The following is a 20,812-nucleotide window of genomic DNA, read 5'->3' on the forward strand; positions in this document are numbered from 1 at the left end:
GTAAAGAATCTTACAGTGTGTCGGATCGATACGACTTGTCGGCGATGATTAAATAATCGGTAAATGTGTTATCGATCCCATAAACATGCAGCAGTATCGATTATGCCTTCGGACTTAACTTATAATGTGCACAATATATGGGATATGTTCGACACGAGCTCTGTCGTCCGGAATAACTGATAATCTGTAAAGCGCATTACAGACTATCAGTTATTATGGACGACAGTGCTGCTGTCGAACATATCCCATATATTGTGCACATTATAAGTTAAGTCCGAAGGCATAATCGATACTGCTGCATGTTTATGGGATCGATAACACATTAACCGATTATTTAGTCATCGCCGACAAGTCATATCGATGCGACACACTGTAAATGGCACCTTATACGGTCGGATAAACCCTGCGACACAACACGTTGCGGCGACAAATCCACTAGTATAAGGTCATGTTCGCGTGTTGCCAAAAAAATCTGGCAACATCGAAACCTATCGGACGTAGATTTGTTTACTCAACTATTTTTCTAATTTTTTTATTGGATAAATTTTCATATAACAAATACAGGCATCCTAATTGCACTTTTGCATTGGAGATGCCTGCTTCTGTACCACCAGACATGGATTGCGATGTGGTTGAAGTAGAGATACTGCCCACAATGTCTACCACAAACCAAGCCATTGTTGATAGCACCAAAAATACAAAAACCAACTCGAAAACAACAATCAAGGTTAATGCCCATAAGAGACAACGAATTGAGGAGGCAATTTCCCCAATCAACATCAATATTTCAGAGCTGTCTGAACGATTGTCGAAACATACACCACAAGACCAAAATAGTTTTGGAATTCTAAACGTATTGGCTGACATTGATTTAAAAAATTCCCCAGCGGTAACTAAACCAAAACCTTCAAACGACAACAACAAAAAAGTTGACCCCAAGCCTAAAATAAAATGGTGCCCGCCAATTTTCATCTATAGGTGTGTACTATGTTTGGTTTTCGAGTTGAAAATCACTTTATTTTCGCGATTACTTTTCCTGAAATAATCAAAATTATAAATGAAAACAGACACATTCCTGTAAAGTCTTGCCGAAATCTAGAGGAACAAGAAATTGCACATCAATTGAGTTAATTTATCTGCTTTATATTGAACTGTTTTAATAAAGTAACCGCGAAAATTTCAACGCGAAAAGCGAACATAGTACTTACCTTATAATGTGAACATTAAAGCCTTGGTTGATTCCCTAAAAGCCACAATCCCAGTGTTTTCATTCAAAGTGAAAAATATAAATAGAAACAAAAGTAAAATATACTTTGCTGACCTTAATGTACATGCCTCCATGATGGCACTATTAAATACCAAAGGTATTCAATCGTATTCATTTACGCCAAAAGAGCTGAAACAAGCTTCTGTACTAATTAGAGGCCTCTATGCTGTCTCTGATACCGACGAAATTAAAGATGAATTGGATAAAATAGTACCTGAAACAATAGAAAAGGTTACAAAATTTAAAACACCTAATTCTATTAAAAACAATACAGACACTGGCCTGTTTTTAGTTACGTTAAGACAGGGTAAATCACTTGGTGACGTACAACATATATCTGGACTCCAAAATCAAATAATTGGATGGGAATTACCGAAAAGAAAGGATGGCGATATCCAATGTCATAAATGCCAAAGATGGGGCCACGTATCCAAAAATTGTAGCTCGCCTTATAATTGCGTAAAGTGTGACAAGAAACATCCACCTGGAGAATGCTAACGCACTCGTTCCGACGAATCAGACCCATATTGTTCAAATTGTAAAATGTCTGGACATCCTGCTAATTGGAGAGGATGTCCAATATATAAAAAATATGTTGCCGCAAGGAAAGCCAGAATTGCCAATGCCATTGAGGAGAAGAAAAAAGCAACGGAAAATGTAAAAAATACTCTGAGATGCACTATGCAATCACCAGGTAAAACTTTTGCTAGCTTGTTTCAATCTACTTCATTACAGCAAAATTGCCAACAGTCGAAACCGAATTATGTACAAGAATTCTTGAAATTAGCGGAATTATTCCTTGAACCCGAAGAACTGACACTGGAACAAGAAATCAACATTTTCCTAAAAGACTTTACAAATATGCCAAAAAATGAAGCAAAGGAGACATTTTTGCATCTGTTAAAGAAAGTTAAATCTCAATATGGTCCATAGAGATTTAACAATATTAACTTTCAACGTTCGCTCCCTAGTGGATAAAAGCAGAAAAATCGAATTAGGACATATGCTTAAGCAAAATAATGCGGATATAGCGTTCATTCAAGAATGTCACCTAAAGAAAAACAAAAAAGTACAAATCAACGGATACAATTTTATTTATGATAACTCTCCTCTTGGTGTAGCAGTTATAATTAAAAGTAGTATGACATACAATAAAGTGCCTTTAATTGATGTTGGAATTAACACTTCATTAATCCAAATAGATTTAATGCTCGATAACAATATAGTCAAGTATTTGGTTGGCTCTATATATATACCTTGCAACTACCCTTCACAGACATTAAAGTCAGACTTGGACAAATTATTCCAATTCAGTGGCAACTTCGACAAATTTATATTTGGAGGAGATTTAAATGCAAGAAATATTTCCTGGGGTGACTCAGTGAATAATTCTAATGGAAGTATTCTCCACGAATGGCTTCAGGACAACTCTCTGGACGTCTTCAGAATTTGTGATACTACTCCGTCCTTTCCAAATGGTCCCTCCTTTCTTGACCATTTTCTGATTGATAGCCAACTAATCGACACCAATAATTCCAACTTTGAAATCTCCTCACTGTCGACATTCTCCGATCACTTTCCCATAAAACTGAAATTGAAATTAGAAGGAGTTAATATTTTAAATAATGTTCCTGCTACATTTACTTCTTACAAAAATACTAACTGGAACAATTTTCGGCATGATATGGAGTCGGCCACCCATCAGCTGATGCCTCATGGACATAGAAATATGGAAAATGATGAAATCGATGACTTATTATCGAATTTGAAAAGCGCAGTTTCTCAAGTTCATTCAACACATTCTCAGCGTATATTGGTAGAAAACGGAAAATGTCCTCTCTCAGAAAAAGCTAAGAAGTTGTTTAAATTAAAACATCAGTGGCAGAAGGAGTTGAAGAAGATTTTTCATCGTTCTGGAAATAGAATAAGCAGTGAGTACAAAGTTATTTCAAAACAAATACAGCTTTTAAAAATAATAATAAAGGAGACAATAAATGTAGAACAAGCACAAAAGTTTAAAGAGCGATTATCAAATATCAAACCTGGTCCGTCCGCTTTCCAAGAAATCTACAAAATTACGGGGAAAAAGAATTCATTCTGCAATCAGCTCCGTGCCAATAATTCTATAATCACGAATAAATCTGAAATTGCAAATAACTTTGAAATGTATTATTCTTCAATTTTTCGGGAAACATTACCAGAGAATCCTCTTCCAGATCTATGTACTAGAGTACTATCTCATGTCAACTCAACTCCACGGAGAATATACACGTTTGATGAAAACTTCAATGCCACAGAAAACGACGATTCGTTCCATTTTACAAACACTGAAAATATAAAGAATATAGTACAGAATTTAAACAGCAAAAAATCCAGTGGAATTGATGAAATATCCAATTATTTAATAAAACAATTACCTGATTCATCACTGGAACTACTTACCTTTATATACAATCAGTGCATTAACAATGGATATTTTCCCAAGGATTGGAAATTGGCAAAAATAATTCCCATAAAAAAGAAACCGGATAGCGAAATAGTAAAAGATTTTCGCCCTATTTCACTTCTCCCCAATTTTGGCAAAATTTTTGAGAGGATCCTGAAAAATAAAATAGAAAATGAATTGATCATCAATCCTATATCAAATCATCAATTCGGCTTCAAAGCATGTCACTCTACTCAACATGCACTGTTTAAATTCCATAACGATATTACAATGAATCTAAGAAATCAGAAGTGTACAGTTGCAATATCATTAGATATTGAAAAAGCATTTGACTCGATATGTCATATTGGAATCCGATACAAATTAATAGACCTGGAAATTGACCCGTATCTGATTAAAATAATAAACAGTTACTTGGAAGATCGAAAATTTGTCGTCCAAATACGTGAAGCAACTTCTGTTTTGGGTTCTGTAAATAGTGGTGTCCCTCAAGGCAGTGTATTGGCACCATTCCTTTTTAACATTTTTTTGCATGACTTCCCACACATAAAGGTAAGTACTATGTTCGCTTTTCGCGTTGAAATTTTCGTGGTTACTTTATTAAAACAGTTCAATATAAAGCAGACAAATTAACTCAATTGATGCGTAGTTTCTTGTTCCTCTAGATTTCGGCAAGACTTTACAGGAATAAGTTTGTTTTCATTTATAATTTTGGTTATTTAAGGAAAAGTAATCGCGAAAATAAAGTGGTTTTCAACTCGAAAACCGAACATAGTACCTACCCTAACAGAGAACTCACAGGCAATTCTTTACGCAGATGATTGCTTGATCTATGCCCACAACAAATCTCCCTCGTTGGCACTTCAACATGCTTCGGAACATCTGCAGTTAATTAATGAATTCTATAAAAAATGGGGAATAAAAATCAACGCAGGGAAATCAGAAGCGATATGTATTAGAAATGCCTCTGGAAAATGCCCTAGGACTGTTGTCCCGGAGAGCAAAACTCTAAGAACGTCCCTTGAGGGCATAGAAATTCCATTTCACACGAGCATCACATACCTAGGGGTGAGATTTGACAATATGTTAAAATTCAATACGCATGCAAGATCTACACTGATAAAGGCAAAACGAATAGCTGCGACTTTTTCTTCTCTTTTCAATAGTCCCTACTTACCAAAAAACACCAAGTTGTTACTCTATAAAGCCACAATAAGACCGGCCTTGATCTATGGCTTTCCAATATGGTTCACCATCTCACCCACAGTTGCAAAAGAGTTGGAGATATTTGAAAGAAAAATAATAAGGAAATGCATCAACAAACATTATAAAACAAGGCATATTAATTAAAGGTAAAGTCACGAGCAAACGTGTGTACCCCCCCATGATAATTATAATGTCAAACTAAAATGGCAGATGACTTAAGTTGACATTTTGTGTATGTGTAGTGTTGTTTTCAGCCAACAATTGTTTATTACAAAGAACAAAAAGTGATTTGAAGTTAAATATATGCCTAAGGCAGACATCAATACAAAACAACAACAAAAAATGGGGCGAACTTTTTCCGCTACATAAGTGAACGGTATCCTTGTCTCAGTGAATTGGCCTGGGAACAATGCGTAAGTGTGGAGTGACATGTAACAAGTTGGAGGAAATAATTATGAGCTTCTTGTGTATTCTATTTAGGTTCCCGATTTTGATAATCTTTATTTGGATATGAATGGCATTATTCACAATTGCTCCCATTCCGATGATACAAACATCCATCTCAACATAACAGGAGGATATGTTGAAGGACATATTCAACTATATTGACAAGTTGTTTTTTCTAATTAAACCACAGAAATTATTCTTTATGGCCATTGACGGCGTGGCCCCTCGTGCAAAAATGAATCAACAGCGTAGTAGACGTTTTCGTTCAGCCAAGGAAGCTGAACTTTGGAATGATTAGCACAGAGCCTAGGTGAAGTGAGAGAACACGAACGATTCGGTAGCAATTGTATTACACCAGGAACAGAATTTATGGATCGTTTGCATGAGGCATTGCGCTATTTCATACAAAATTATTGCTGATCCTATGTGGCAGAAGTTCAGAGTTACCCATCAAAAAATTTGGAAGTTCTTCCAAAGGCACAACTTTAAAAGAACTTCCAGAAGATGTACTCCCAATGATGTTCTTCATTTTAACTACACAGGAAGTTCCTTTCATTCAATTTTTTTATAACATGTTTTATTCATATTTTTAATTGGTAATGTTAAATTTTTTGTTTCAAATTGGTTAAGAACTGTTTAAGAATTCATAAAATGGTACAAATTATTTAAATTTTGTCGAAAAAATGCTAAATTCAATCTGAAAAAATTATTAATTTTTGAAAATATTTGAGGTCAAACGTTTCAGACAAGCGTTAGAATCCATTAAAAATTATAAAAAATCATAAAAATTATTTATTATTTATCTTTACGATATTATGAGGTATTGCTTAATTCAATTCTATTTGTTTCCGTGCAGATTTGTCCAATAAATAGTTATAGGACATAAACATATTGTCTGCATCTTCAATCTATTCATTGGCCCCATAATATGGACACATTTTGAGCTTTTACCAACTTTAACCAAGTCTTCAATGTCCATTAAATCCAGATCATCTTTGCGCGATTCCACACGATGATGAAAGGCACAAGTTCTTTTTTGGACTCGCAATCGACAAATCGATCTGTGTTTTATTTGAATTGCCCTGTTCTCGCAATACCTCGGGATATATACACAATTGATCTCTGGATCCCAAAACCACCGCTCTCGTAAATGAGAAAGATGTCCGCTTTAATTCCTACATATCTTGCGTTAGTTGTGAATGGGTACCTCAAGTACCCAGTATATATATATTATTTTAGGAAGACCCCTGCTACCACCCTTGGGCTTTGCACGAGCAATCATTTACAGGTGCTCCGCCTAAATAGGATTGTTTTAAAATAATTGGTGGCGGTGCTGTTTGTTGTATTTGCATCTTCATTTCCTCTTTTCGGGATTGCAGCCATTCCAAAGATGAACATAAGGTTTTACCGGTTCCTATGAGAAAGTTTTTGTTTTATTGGTGGTTACATTGTTATACTTTATTTTATACCCGTTGGGGATTCCAGAAAACCATTTGATCCATCTCGTAGACATATGATGACCTTTTCCATATAAGCTCTTTGAACTTCATAGGGATCCCATGATTTATTGCTATTGCATCTCTTAGATTCCTTAATGCCTCAATTCGTACACTCGAACCATAGTGTTTCAGTTTAGCAATACATTCTTCAACATTTATTTGCCTTATGCCTCCGTCATATGGCAATATATATGTAAACAAAGAATGTAAACAAATCTACTAAACGTAAACAAAGCCTTTGACAAGATGAATGTCGATATTAGTCACCTGATTGCATGACTTTACCTGGATTAATATGCCTTGATTATAAAAAACAGAAATAAAAATTCTCTAACACTTACATCTATGACACGGCTGGAATTCAGTCCATATGCAACCATGCCTTAAAACTTCAAAAAAGGTTTATCGACAAGTTACCCCATCACGAAAATGATTTGCTGAACGAAATCTACGATAGTGAAAAATACACACAATGGTCAGGATCAGCTTACCTCTCTCCAGTTGGAATTATTCATGCCAACATTGACAATGATCCAGCCCAAAACTTGCCACATTTTTATGTTGTATCTGCTCCAGGCTCCCATCGGGGATAAAGGACACAATAAGATAGCTATACGGAAACACAAAGTGCAATATCTAATATTATTCACATCAACAACTAATATTTATACTATTTACACAGATACATCAGTTCACTCACTAGTACCTGAACAATCGTTGTATTATAATGAATTTATTTAAAAACTCAGTTAATGTGATATTTACAATGTATTTACCTTAAGCAATATAATTACATAGTTCTGCCACCATTCCTAATGTTAGCAGTTTCGTTTTGTTATCCCATTTGTTTGTTATGTAGTTTTAAGTGTTTTGTTATTATTTATATTTCTTCTGACAGTCTTCCTTATGCGCTGTCCACAATCGTAAAGGCCGTGAGCAAGCCTTGTTCTCTTTCATATTTATGCTTTTCCAAGCAAACCAAAAGATAAGTCATTATAAGCAAGTAGCATATACACACGGATGAAAAAGACTGTTTTTCATATGTTTGGCTATAAACATTATATGTTTGGAACACAAATTTTTAAACACAATATTTTTGAGTGCAAGCATATAATGTTCATAAACTAGCATAACATGTTTGGGACATATATGTTAATATGTTAGAACATATTATGTTTGGGACATAAAATGTTTGTAAATATAATATGCTTGGATGCAAACATATATTAATTTAGAAATAGCCTATAAACATATATGTGTTTAGTAGCTTGGAGCGCTATTTAACAGGGAGCGATATTGAATTAAGTTGGTGGTTGTTGCTTGTTATCACAAAATTAACATTTTATTTTTCCTTGGGCAATTGATCTGCTACTTCTTTGATCCTTACAAACTGTGTGGTCCGCTGTTCGAATCCCCGTCCGGCAAAAGGTAAAATTAAAATAAAAAAAATCATACAATTGAATAATTTCTTCTACAATGTTTGTATTACAGAAACAGGTGATAAGAACTAAAAATCTCGTGGAAGTGAGAAAGATGTGTGGGAATATACAATTGGGCAGAAAGAAAGTTTTGAGCATTCAGGTCGAAAACCTATGTTGTTAGCACCTATATTACCTGTTTATTTTCATAATTCATTATGATTGTAAACATATAAATAAATAAATAAAATTTTGAGCACAATATTGTTTGGGAGAATTTTTTTTAAGCATATAATATTTTTGGGTGCAAAATGCTTCCAAACATATTATATGTTCACATAATAACATATTGTTTTTTGGAAGACAACATTATTGAATTTGGATGCAAAAATACAAAATGTTTGGAACTTAGACTACCCAAACATATATTGTTTAGACCAATATGCTTTCAAACATATTATATATTGGAAGAGATCAAACATATAAATGTTTGGGCAATACCCAAAAATGTATATGCTTGAAGCAAAATATGTTTGGGAGTATATGTTACAGAAGCGATTTTTTGTGAGCGTGCATGAACAAAGTGTATTAGAACAAGACAACTATAGTTCTAAGTATTTATATTACTGTTCGTTAAGTATTCATATGTCAATGAGAAGAAGAAGACTCAATAAAGTTATTACTTACTTCGCGTGTTGCGGGGACGTGTTGGCATAAAATCAAAACAACTTTGATTGAACTTGGGAGGCACAAATCTTCACGTGTAAGGGGATGTTCGCCAAACATTAGCAAAAACAAATTTATTTTCATAATTAAAACAAGCATTTCTGCAATGAAATTAATGAGGGATCGCTAATTCAGCTTGGAATTTTTACTGTTTCTTCCATTTTTACTAAAAAATGGATTTAAGGTAGAATTACATACCATGCATTCAATGCGTCCGATGATTGAAGAGTTGGAATTTATCTTTGAAAGCAACAGCTCGGTTAGAGTGCTTCAAACAGTAAAAATCAACCCTTCCACCAACGTACGGATTAACGCATGGTATGTAATTCAACCTTTATCCGGACGCCAGTGCTCGCGTCAAACATATCCCAGACATTGGCCACATTATAAGTTATGTTCGACGACATAATCGATACTGCAGTACGTTAATGTAATCGATAACACATTTATCGATATTTTACTTACCTCCGACAATTCTTAGCGTTCGGCCACACTGTAAGATTCTTTACAAACAAAGACATTCCGTGCGGAGAAGTTTATAGTCTGGACGGCAGACTAGAATATAAGAAAAAGCAAAATGTTTCGCCAACGTCACTAGTCATACGAATTATGCATAACAAATGTTCACAGTCATTATGCGTCTTATGCGCCTTGCAGACTATATGTTTATCCGGACGACACTGGTGTCGAACATAATAAAACGCATTACAGATTATAAGTTTTTCCGGACGGAATGTCTTTGTTTGTAAAGAATCTTACAATTTGTCCAATCGATACGACAATTAGTTGATGACTAAATAATCGGTAAATGTGTTAAGGCCGGTACTCTGTTCGGTTTTCGCGTTGAAACTCCATACAAAACCAAAAAATGCGAAAAATTTGCGAAATTTTTTCCATTTGTGATACTTTGTTTTTTCGTGTTGAAAAACTGACGTTTATAGCACGGCGCCATTTGCAATGTGAATTAAGAAATAATTTATTTATTAAAAACTATTTGTGCGGGTTTATAAATCAAACACGGACCATATTTTTGTTCCGAAACTATACAAAGGATCAAAGGAATAGCAGATCAATTGCCCAAGGAAAAATAAAATGTTATTTTGTAAAACAAGCAACAACCACCAACTTAATCCAATATCGCTCCCTGTAAAATAGCGCTCCAAGCTACCTAAAAAAAACGCCGCTTTCTATGTGCGAAATAATAGTTTCCATAAAAATTTTTCGCAAGAATGAACATAGTACCGGCCTTTAAGCGGGCCTTACACGGTCGGATAAACACTACGACAGAGGTTCGTCTATTTGTTGTGTGTTCGTTCAAGTTTTGCCCTTACACTGCACGAACAAATGTGATGACAACATGAAAAAATAAGAAGAAGCATCAACAAACAATGAAGTTGTACGAAGATTTATGGGTGAAACCATTTTTTACTGAAAAAATGGAAGAAAATAATAAAACAAATCCTGGTATATGTGTCAAAAGAATGATTCCTGAAGTAATCCACATTTAATATATTACAAATTACTTGATGAATTTAAAATACTTGTCGCCTGGTTTCCCATTGATTGGAAGTGGATATTTTCCACGTTTTTGCCACAATACTGGTTTAGATTTATATATTTCTTTAATTTTCAACAAGAATTGGCGATCCATCATTAATTTCATAGCAGAAATGCCTGTTTTTAATGTAAAAATAAATTTGTCTTTGATAGTGTTTGTCGAACATCCCCTTACACTCAATGATTAGTACCACCCAACCAGAAAAAATCAAAGTTGTTTTGATTTTATGCCAACACGTCCCCGCGACAGCCGAACACGACCTTATACAATCGGATTTGTCGCCGCAACGTGTTGTGTCGTAGGGTTTATCCGACCGTATAAGGTGCCCTTTATCGATCCCATAAATATACAGCCATGGCTGAATAAGGAGGTTGAATCACGATAGCAAAAACAACAAATTTCAATATGTTGTTTACAATTTTAAGCAGTCAAAATCAGCTGAAAAAAGAATCGTATGTCATTGGTAAAAGTGGCAATTATTTATTCTTTCAATTGTCCTGAAAAAATAATTCAAATCCAGAGAAAAATAAAGGTTCAAATTTAATTGCGTCACCTATGAGTTATTGTGAAGTGGATAATTCATCCGAGGAACGCCGATATGAGACCAAAGTTAAGAATTGAAGTTAGTCAAATGGATCTTTGCCATCTATTAACAAAAACAGTTTATGATGCAGCTTAAAAACTGATGTGCGTGGTATTTTGGGTCTGGAATATGTTATCAAGATACTCAAGTCATCTTTGAACAATTCTCCAGCTATGAATGCGCGAGTTTGTTTGAGATGCATTTGCTATGCAGTGTCATTTGGAGAGCTGCAATCACCATAAACATATGATTTTGACATCTTAAAATTTTGTCGAAATAAAAAAATTGTAATCATATGGGCCTATGATTTAACCTTCTTGTTCAGCCATGTATACAGCAGTATCGATTATGCCTACAGACTTAACTTATAATGTGGCCAACATATGGGATATGTTCGACACGACCACTTTCGTCCGGATAAGCTTATATTCTGCACGGCGCGACGAACAAAATATTTGGCTATATAATGTGTATTTTTATTCAACATTGTAGGTCACATGTAATGCCTTGTTGTTTGTTGACGGGTCCAAGGAACAGTGAGTTAAAATGTTTGGAATTGTGATACCACAGTGGTGAACTTCTCTCTTCTCGAGCCGGTAACATTTTCAGTGTATACACGCCATTATAGAGTAATTGAACTCACACATATTCAGAATAAGCATTTATCTATGTAAAGATAAATGTTATTCTCTGATAGGGTGAACCATTCTCTTTTGCAGTAGTAGTTGCCAAACTTGAAAATTTTCCTTTATTTATGGGAAAGTTAGATATATGGGAAAAATAATCAAAAATCGGTTCTTTATTATTGTTTGGGTTTAAAGTATATATAGTATGTCCTAAAGTTCTATTTAAAACTTACCATCGACCTAATTATTTGTTTTTAAAATAAATTTATGTGAACTCGTATAACAGAACTTGGTCTTTTCATACTACATCATGGGTATTAAGAAGATCCCTATGTGTGATTAAAATATTGGCAACCCTTTTAAAGAGAATGGAAGAGCACACTTTTCCGGCTGTGCCAGGCTGATTCTAAAATTAAAATTTATTTTATTTCAATTTGCCGCGGGCGATTTGTTTTTCTGTGTTGTGGATTTTGCTCTCGTGGTCGGACGTGTTTGCGTTGTTTCGTTCGTTGCCAAAATATATATAATTTTCCATTTTGAAAATTCATCTGTTTTAGAGCTGCCCAAAATTCCCATCCATAATAAAAGTAATTAACAAAAATCTGCACATATCGGAGTAATATAAACAATAGTTTTTTTTTATTCTAAGTGCAAATATCATATTGATACACGTCAAATGAATTAAAGAGATAAGCAAACGAATAAGAAAATGTTTTATTGATTTGTTTGCTCGAACATTTTTCCTATGGATCAACAGCATATAATATAAATTTATTTTTATATGCACCAAACTTGGAAAATTTTAGGAATTTTTCCAATGTCTGAATCAAAATATACTCGCGGTGTGTATAACTACGTGGATGCCAGTATGTCATATTCTCTTTTTGGTGGCTCACGTTCTTTTTGTCTATGATCGCCGCAGCATCTCCGCTGCCGTATGTTTATTTTTGGAGCTCGTTACGGGGATTCTTTAGATTTTCTTCGTCCATTTGTCTCCGAATTTACATACATATAGATATGTGTGAAAGAGCGCGTGATTCTATTTATCTTTTAAATTATGTGTGCTCTCTTTTTTGCCGTTATCTAAGTGTTGGGATCAAAACATACAAGAGAGTATGCAACAACAACAAGAATGAAATTTAGAAAATGCATTGGCGCGAGATCTACGTGTATCTTTAAAGTTTATCTGAAAGAAGTTACAAGAACAAAATTAATTTTAATATATTTAAGTGCATTTGAAAACATTTGGACAACACTTGTGTAAACTAAACAACGGCACGTACATTTGAATGCATCCAAACATCCTTACCTCAGACTGGAAAACTTGTCAAAATTGGAAAAATATTCGATATTTTACCACTCACAACTGGTGTCGGAAACAGACAGTGATATTTAGTGTGGTTTTAAATAGAAAAATACTAGAAAAAAAAACAAGATTGCCCAATATATAAACAAGGTATATTGTACGAGACGGGAGACCTTGAGTAACGTCTGTGACAATATATGATCCAAGATTGATTGACAAGATTGTCCAATATATCAAATTAAGATTCCTAGGAATAACAACGGCTAGAATGTGGGTCGAGAGGAGCAGGAAGGCGTATTACTCGAGACAGGAGACCTTGATTAAAGTATGTGGCTTTATGATGCCGTAGAGACAGACCCCCAGAGTATGTTCGAAAGGGTAAATTGACTAACATGACTTCTGACTGTCTGTAATAATTACAAAAGTCGACAGTTAACTTAAACACACAAAATTCAACTTTTCGAAAGTAGAAAAGTGGATTTTTAAATTTTGAGAAAGTGTAATAGTTGAAAATCGTATATCCCGGGATCTGACCTATCTAGACCATTATTAGATCCAAATTTTATTTATTTTTGTTTTTTAATTCCCATGGAGGGTTCTAAATAAAAATTTTTATGAGAATGAAAATGTTCTCTTATCAACGGTTCTAAAATTAGAGAGAAAAGTTGATTGCCGGCTTTATTGGTCAATAAAAAACGTAGATTTGTCGATCATCATAACTCGACTAATGGACTTTTAAAGACATCAAAAGTCATCTAATTTAAGACTACAAAATAATGACTTCGCCAGTTTTTATAAAAACTCCAGTAATCGAAAAATCGGTTTACGTATCCCCATTTCAACAGCACCCCAAAGCCCCATTTTGGATTTGCGTTTATCGATTTGAGTTTTTGTAGTCAATATTATGTCTAAACCGCCTTCTTTTAACTATAATATTGAAATTTATTGTTTGGGGTCATTTTGAGGTTGGGATAACATTTTCAAAATATTGAGGTACTTCGTAAGATGATTTTTTTTCATATATATTATTGAAATCTTTATGTGAAGATATTTTAAATAATTGTCATAAATTATTATAGTTATCTTTAATATGAAATAAAAAATTTTATAAATATAAAAAATGAATTTCTTTTACTTTGTACACCCAAGGACTTTATATACCCTATTGATAGTTTATTTGTTTACTTTCTCTTCCTATGTCAGATACGAAAGCACATATCGAAACTAACGAAGCAAGGGAGCACACACAAAAATAAATCATGGATCCCGAAGCCTTTTTGGATATGGCCAATCAGGTCATTAAACTCAAAATGTTCCCATACTTCGACATAGCTCACAGTTTATTAGCCGCTCTTGCAGTACGTGAAGATTTAGGTGCAAACGCTCAAGCATTTTCACGCAAACATCCATTGGCCTGTTGGTTGTCTACAATGTTGGTCATCTTCTCCGGAGCCATGGTAGCCAATGGTTTGTTAGGTGAACCCATATTGTCGCCCTTAAAGAATACACCTCAATTGTTGGTGGGAACTGCTGTTTGGTAAATATTAGTATTGAGTTATAGCTGAAAAAAATAACTAATTTTTATGATATTTCTTTATGTGTAAAATCTAGGTACTTGGTCTTCTACACTCCATTCGATATTGGTTATAAAATTGGCAAATTTCTACCCATTAAAGTTGTGGCCAGTGCTATGAAGGAAATTTACAGAGCAAAGAAAGTCTACGATGGTGTTACACACGCTGCCAAATTATATCCTAATGCATGGATTATTATGATTATCATTGGTACATTGAAGGGCAATGGTGCTGGTTTCACGAAATTGTTTGAACGATTGATTCGCGGTGCCTGGACTCCCACAGCAATGGAATTTATGCAGCCATCATTGTAAGTATTATATTCACTTGTCCATTAAGATTACGAAGATAACTAGTCAATTTGAATATTAAATTTAATTATCAAATCTTAAATTTTGAAGCCCTCATAACAATGTGGGCAACACAAATAAACCTCAAAATAATCCAAAAGAAAAAATCCGGAAAATACTGGGGTTGTAGGACCATATAGGTTGAATTTTTGGAAAAAAAATTGTTTTGAATATGGATATAAGTGTTGTCGGTCTAGAATTCCGATCTCTTTTTCCGTATACCGTTCCGTGTGGTACTTGGCGCGGGTGCCACGGGCAGCGTAGAAAAATTCTGCCGAATGTATTTCTGCGAGAAATTTAAATTATAGTTTTACTATTTTTGCCCACAGTAGTACCTTCATACAAGTAAACATATTTTCATCCACAATACGCCGATGAACATTTTCATCTAGAAGCCACATTTTAATGACTACACTCGCATTGGATGGAAGTATGATGTAAATCTTTTTATGGTAACAGCGAGAAACTTGTAATTTTCAAAAAGTAGACTTATCAAAGTTTCGAAAGCAGAAACATTTACATTTTGAATATAAGTATCGAAAACTTTTAAGGTTACTAAATTAGAAGATTTATATTTTTTGATAGGAAAATGCGAGCGAGCACTTTATCCCAGCAAAAACTAGGTAACCACATCTCATTACAATTTACATTACCAGGAGTAAAGCTGTCATTACACATTGCAGTACATTGCGGTGAGTTATAATGACTAACTTGTAATGACAATAATAAATACTTCTCGGTAATTTTCGAATTGATATTCTCAAAATGTATTGCATGTGGCTGTTAATGACTTAATAAAATAGAATAAATGATGGTACCATTAAGTATAATTATTCACATTATTGAGCATTTAAAAAAACTCAAAAAGAATATGTTATGTAACGGTAATTCTGACGATTTTTCCGTTAAGGAATATTCTTCACGAATATTTCATAATAATTGTGTTTTAAATTAATGACATTACCATACTATGTTTTAAATAAATGCTTTATTATACCTCATTCACATTACATTTTCAAAATCGACTTCACTAGATTTCAACTGTCATTTGCCTTATAAAAGGGATATATAAAATCCACTTTTAGTAGGTTTCGAACATTATGTGAATCTAACTCCCTTAAACGACAAAATTTATTTCTATTTTAACTGTGAAATTAATTTGCCTGTAATCTTATTTAGATGATTTGTTATATTTTTGTTTATTTCTACAATATTCGTTTCTATTCAAGTAATGTTCATATTAAAGCATTACTCGCCATATTTTGATCCATTGTAATCGGCTAGAGAAGTCAATATTTTCGAGATTTGGTTGCTTGAGACAATAAGTGGATATTTTGCAAACTTTGGTATATCTATGAATAAGTGATTACATATTAGGTGAGTATATGCTTTAAAAGCACTAATTATTTCATGGCCAAAGGTATGCCTGGGGAGAAGTACTTGCCTCCTAGGACATGCGTATGTAAATGTAATCCGGAGCGATGCCAATTAATAAGTGGTTATTCATTTTTAAACAGGCTTACCTACAAGATTACCGGGTAATGAGAATTTTTGCTGGGAATGATATTGTAGAAATAAACAAAAAATATAATAAATAATCTAAGTAAGATGCAAATTAATTTCACACTTAAAATAGAAATAAATGTAGGTTGTTTAAGGGAGTTGGATTCGTGAATTACGTTATAATATATCCAATAGCCAATTCACATAAGGTTCAAAATCTACTAAAAGAGGAAGTCTCTTTTTTATAAGGAAAATGGCATTTGAAATTTGAATGAGGTATAAGAAAGCATTTATTTAAAACATAATATGATAATGTCATTAAACACAATTATTATGAAATATTTGTGATAAAAATTTCTTAACGGAAAATTTTTCAGAATTACCGTTACATTACATATTCTTTTTGATTTTTTGTGTAATTGCTCGATTATGTGAATAATTATACCTAATGGTACCATCATTTATTATATTTTATTAATTCGTTAATTACAACTGCCTAAAAATTTGAGAATAACAATTCGAAAATTACCGAGAAGTATTTATTTTTGTCATTACAAGTTAGTCATTATAACTCGCCGCAATGTAATGCAACGTGTAATGACAGCGTTACTCCTGGTAATGTCAATTGTAATGAGATGGGGTTACCTAGTTTTTGCTGGGTTTCTATTCAAGAAGTGCTCATATTACAGCATTATTCGCCATAGTTTGATCCATTGTAATCGGCGAGAGAAATCAATATTTTCGAGATTTGTTTCCCTTAGACAATAAGTGACTATTTTGCATGATTTGGTATACGAATAAGTGGATTACATATTATGTGATTATATGCTTTAAAAGCACTACTTATTTTATGGCCGAAAGTATGCCTGGGGAGAAGTACTTTCCTCCTAGGACATGCGTATGTAAATGTAATCCGAAGCGATGCTAATTAATAAGTGGTTATTAATTTTTAAATAGGCTTACCTACAAGATTACCGGGTAATGAGAGTTTTTGCTGGGAACTGTCAAAATTTTGAATTCCGAAAAAAAAATTTTATCGAAATATCGGGGTCATTTGATAAAATTTAGAAAAAAAAAATTGCAGCACAAATCAATTCAGCACAACTTTCTTTTCGAAATTCGAAAATGACAATACTACCTTCATTGACATTATGAAGTCATCTACTCAATTTCTTGTTGTTTTTTTTTTTAGGTTTACCTATTTCTTTGCAAAATACTTATTAATTTACTTTTCCCACACTTTCAGCTACACCAAAGCATCTTTATTGGCTTCCATCATCTTTGTTTTGGACAAAAAAACCGATTGGATTTCTGCTCCTCATGCTCTTGTCTATTTTGGCATTGTCATCTTTTTGGTATACTTTAAATTATCATCTATCCTATTGGGAATTCATGATCCCTTCTTGCCATTTGAAAATTTGTGCTGTGCCATCTTCTTTGGAGGAATATGGGATAGTTTGGCCAAAATTTTGGGACGTGGTCAAGCTAAAGAGGGTGAAGGTAAAGATGCCAAAAAGAGTAACTAAGAGACTTATAACAAACATAGTACCACGAATTATGACACAATTTGCCTAAAATGCTATGACGATGGAAATTGTAAAGGAATGAAAAAACCAAACGAAAACGAACCGACGACGATTTAATTGGAAAATGAATGGAATATCAAAAAATATTTTTTGGAAAACTAACGAAAACGAAATGCAACACAAAGAGACCTAAACAATACACAAACTAATATTAGAAATTTTTATTTTAAATTTTATGTTATTTTATAAATTGTTTCTAGTCATCAGAGTTATTATAGTTTTGTCAGTCATTTATCATTATTAAATGTTTGGCACAAAAAAATAAGTCACTCTTGTTATTTTGTATTAGCATGCAATGTGGGTGTTCATGCAATTGAATAATGACAGTGACTTGTGAAAATCCAAGAATATTTCATAAAACCCATCTATTTTTCTCATAGATTTTACATTTTGTTTCGTACAGTTCTTTTTTGTTCGCAGCACTTGTTAACTTTAACTTCAACCCTCAGTAATAAGAATTGATATTTTTATTTCGATAGATTTCTTTTTTTTTTTAATTAAACACTTTGCTTTTCTTCTTCTTCTTTGATAAAACAAGACTTTTTCTTAAGCCAAAGTAAATCTATATATGTACGTGTGTGTGTATATAGATTTAAGTGTCCCTAATACTATGAGTATTAAGCGCACAAAACATTTCAAATATAAATGAAATTATTTCCTACTACTTATCAAAATGAGAATAATCAAAATCAAAACAGCATAATTATGTACATTTTTTAGTTCTGTTTAGATTGTAAGTATATTTTTTCTTATTTTTACAAGAAAAAAAGAAGTACAATCGATATGTATTTGTACGCACTTTGGAGTAATTACACTACTTTTGTTTAAGAAAAAAAAAGAAAATGATATTTAAAAACATGGATAATAAATACAACAATACACCTTTTTGAGATACAAATAATCAGTGTTTTCTTGGATACATATTGGGTGGAATAGAGTTATGAGCGCTCTTCAATGGTTTTCGAGTGATTTAGAATCTCTTGTTACCAAAATTTAGGTTAGGGCTCACTTTGACTATTCAGTTCATTGTGATACCACAGTGATGAACTTCTCTTTGATCACTGAGTGCTGCCCGATTTTATGCTAAGCTCAATGACAAGGGACCTCCTTTTTATAGCCGAGTTCGAACGGCGTTCCACATTACAGTGAAACCACTTAGAGAAGCTTTGAAACATTCAGAAATGTCACCAGAATTACTGAGGTGGGATAATCTGCTGCTGAAAAAGTTTTTGGTGTTTGGTCGAAACTAGGTTCGAAACCACGACCCTGTGTATGCAAGGCGTGCATGCTAATCATTGCACCACGGTGGTGCCATACTATGATCATACTTCCAAGGCATAAACGGGGTTCTTCAGTCCTATGACCATTCAAATTTTTACACATTCCAGATAATACTTTGATTGCTTAAATAAATTACAAAAAATGGTATCGTATATTTCGATATAATTTTTTCAGACATTTTGGATTCGTAGTACGAACCCAATATTTTGCAGCATATTACGAATTTCGTAGTTTTTTTTTTGCAAAAAAGTATTAGAATTTTTGAGCAAAACCAATTGATTTAAGATTGTGAGGAATTGTCATCAATAGTGCCTCCAGATGATCTTCGTCGAATTCTGCAAATCGTCCGCTTCAAGGCATTTCTTCAAGAGCAAAGTCAATTTCTTTGAAGTTCAAGATCAATTTTTGATTTTTTCCTCATGGATATTTCATTTCTGAGCATGAGTAATGACGAACAATTAAATTATAAAAAAAGTAGAACAGACCTATTCGGAAACGCAATATTGCGTTGCAACTGCTGCCCAACTTTGATTTTGGTCCGCAGATGTTGCTGCATGTGCTTCTTTGTTGCACATTTTGTTTGCAATTTAGAACGCAAAAGGAAAAATATATAATAAATTTAATTTGTGAATTCTTCAAAAGAGTCATAGCTATGTTATATGCAGAACAAAATTTTGGGATACTTTAAAGTTGTCAAACAATATCCGAATGATATTTTTATCACTTTCGTATGAGCCGATCAACACTTCAAGTAAGCATTATAATTATGCCTTTTCTGAGTCTCACCGCACTGTACACCACACAGCACATATTCTTCACACCACTCAAAAAGCAGGTTGTTCTCACTCACACGAGAGAAAACGTTTTGAAATTTCTGATCGAAAAATGTAAACAGCTGATTTTTTCTGCAATACATTTTATTCGCAGATAGATAAACCTATTTTGCAGGAAAATTTCAGCAGAATGTGGAAAAAAAAGAAAACAATCCCCAAAAATATACACCAGTCAGAAGATTTTTTTGTTCAAATTTTAGATAGTTTTATAAAATCAAATTTTAGATAGTTTTATAAAACAAATAAAAACGCAAATAAGTTTTGGTTTTTAAATAATAAATTAAAATTTAATTTATTTGGCGGGGGTAATCGTACCTTCGGGTATATGAGAGAGAGAGAGTAATTGAGAGCAACTTTCGTTCAATTATATGCAATTTTTTCAAACATCGTTATAATTCAGGGGTGTATTTTACAATTTATTAAAACTTACAAATAATAGGTTGTCAACCTGAACATCTCGCCCCTTGCAGGAATGCAACATAGGGGCAAGCAGGAGCTAAGGGACATAGAACGAGAATTCATTAGACAATTCAATGGTCAAAAACATAAACAAAATAAATTCAAATTCAATGGAACCCAGAATGGACGTGAATCACAATCGTA

General features: G+C 33.4%; 3 protein-coding genes and 1 long non-coding RNA gene across 5 annotated transcripts; 2 read left to right on the forward strand and 2 right to left on the reverse strand.

Moving 5' to 3' along the window:
* Positions 1–4,911: 4,911 nt before the first annotated feature.
* LOC142229331 (uncharacterized) lies at positions 4,912–5,949 on the forward strand. Its single transcript, XM_075299888.1, has 2 exons — positions 4,912–5,332; positions 5,400–5,949. Exon 2 carries the CDS (start codon positions 5,500–5,502, stop codon positions 5,662–5,664), a length of 165 nt encoding a protein of 54 aa, XP_075156003.1. The 5' UTR covers positions 4,912–5,332; positions 5,400–5,499; the 3' UTR covers positions 5,665–5,949.
* A 347-nt stretch (positions 5,950–6,296) lies between these two features.
* LOC142229330 (regulator of telomere elongation helicase 1 homolog) lies at positions 6,297–7,169 on the reverse strand. Its single transcript, XM_075299887.1, has 2 exons — positions 6,836–7,169; positions 6,297–6,780 (listed from the first exon to the last, which is right to left on the reverse strand). Exons 1-2 carry the CDS (start codon positions 6,894–6,896, stop codon positions 6,617–6,619), a joined length of 225 nt encoding a protein of 74 aa, XP_075156002.1. The 5' UTR covers positions 6,897–7,169; the 3' UTR covers positions 6,297–6,616.
* LOC142229332 (uncharacterized) lies at positions 7,169–7,850 on the reverse strand. Its single transcript, XR_012720380.1, has 3 exons — positions 7,642–7,850; positions 7,357–7,475; positions 7,169–7,302 (listed from the first exon to the last, which is right to left on the reverse strand). It is a non-coding gene; the product is annotated as an uncharacterized LOC142229332 (long non-coding RNA).
* Positions 7,851–12,184: 4,334 nt separating this feature from the next.
* Positions 12,185–18,996, forward strand: LOC142228227 (trimeric intracellular cation channel type 1B.1). 2 transcript variants are annotated; one of them, XM_075298604.1, is made up of 4 exons: positions 12,185–12,363; positions 14,255–14,619; positions 14,694–14,966; positions 17,756–18,996. In XM_075298604.1, exons 2-4 carry the CDS (start codon positions 14,342–14,344, stop codon positions 18,033–18,035), a joined length of 831 nt encoding a protein of 276 aa, XP_075154719.1. In that variant the 5' UTR covers positions 12,185–12,363; positions 14,255–14,341; the 3' UTR covers positions 18,036–18,996. The 2 variants fall into 2 exon arrangements, with proteins under 2 accessions (XP_075154719.1, XP_075154718.1); XM_075298603.1 differs by having other exon boundaries at positions 12,189–12,363; positions 14,286–14,619.
* Positions 18,997–20,812: the final 1,816 nt, after the last annotated feature.

This window comes from Haematobia irritans, chromosome 3, assembly GCF_050003625.1.
Source record: "Haematobia irritans isolate KBUSLIRL chromosome 3, ASM5000362v1, whole genome shotgun sequence".
NCBI classification, from domain to species: domain Eukaryota; kingdom Metazoa; phylum Arthropoda; class Insecta; order Diptera; family Muscidae; genus Haematobia; species Haematobia irritans.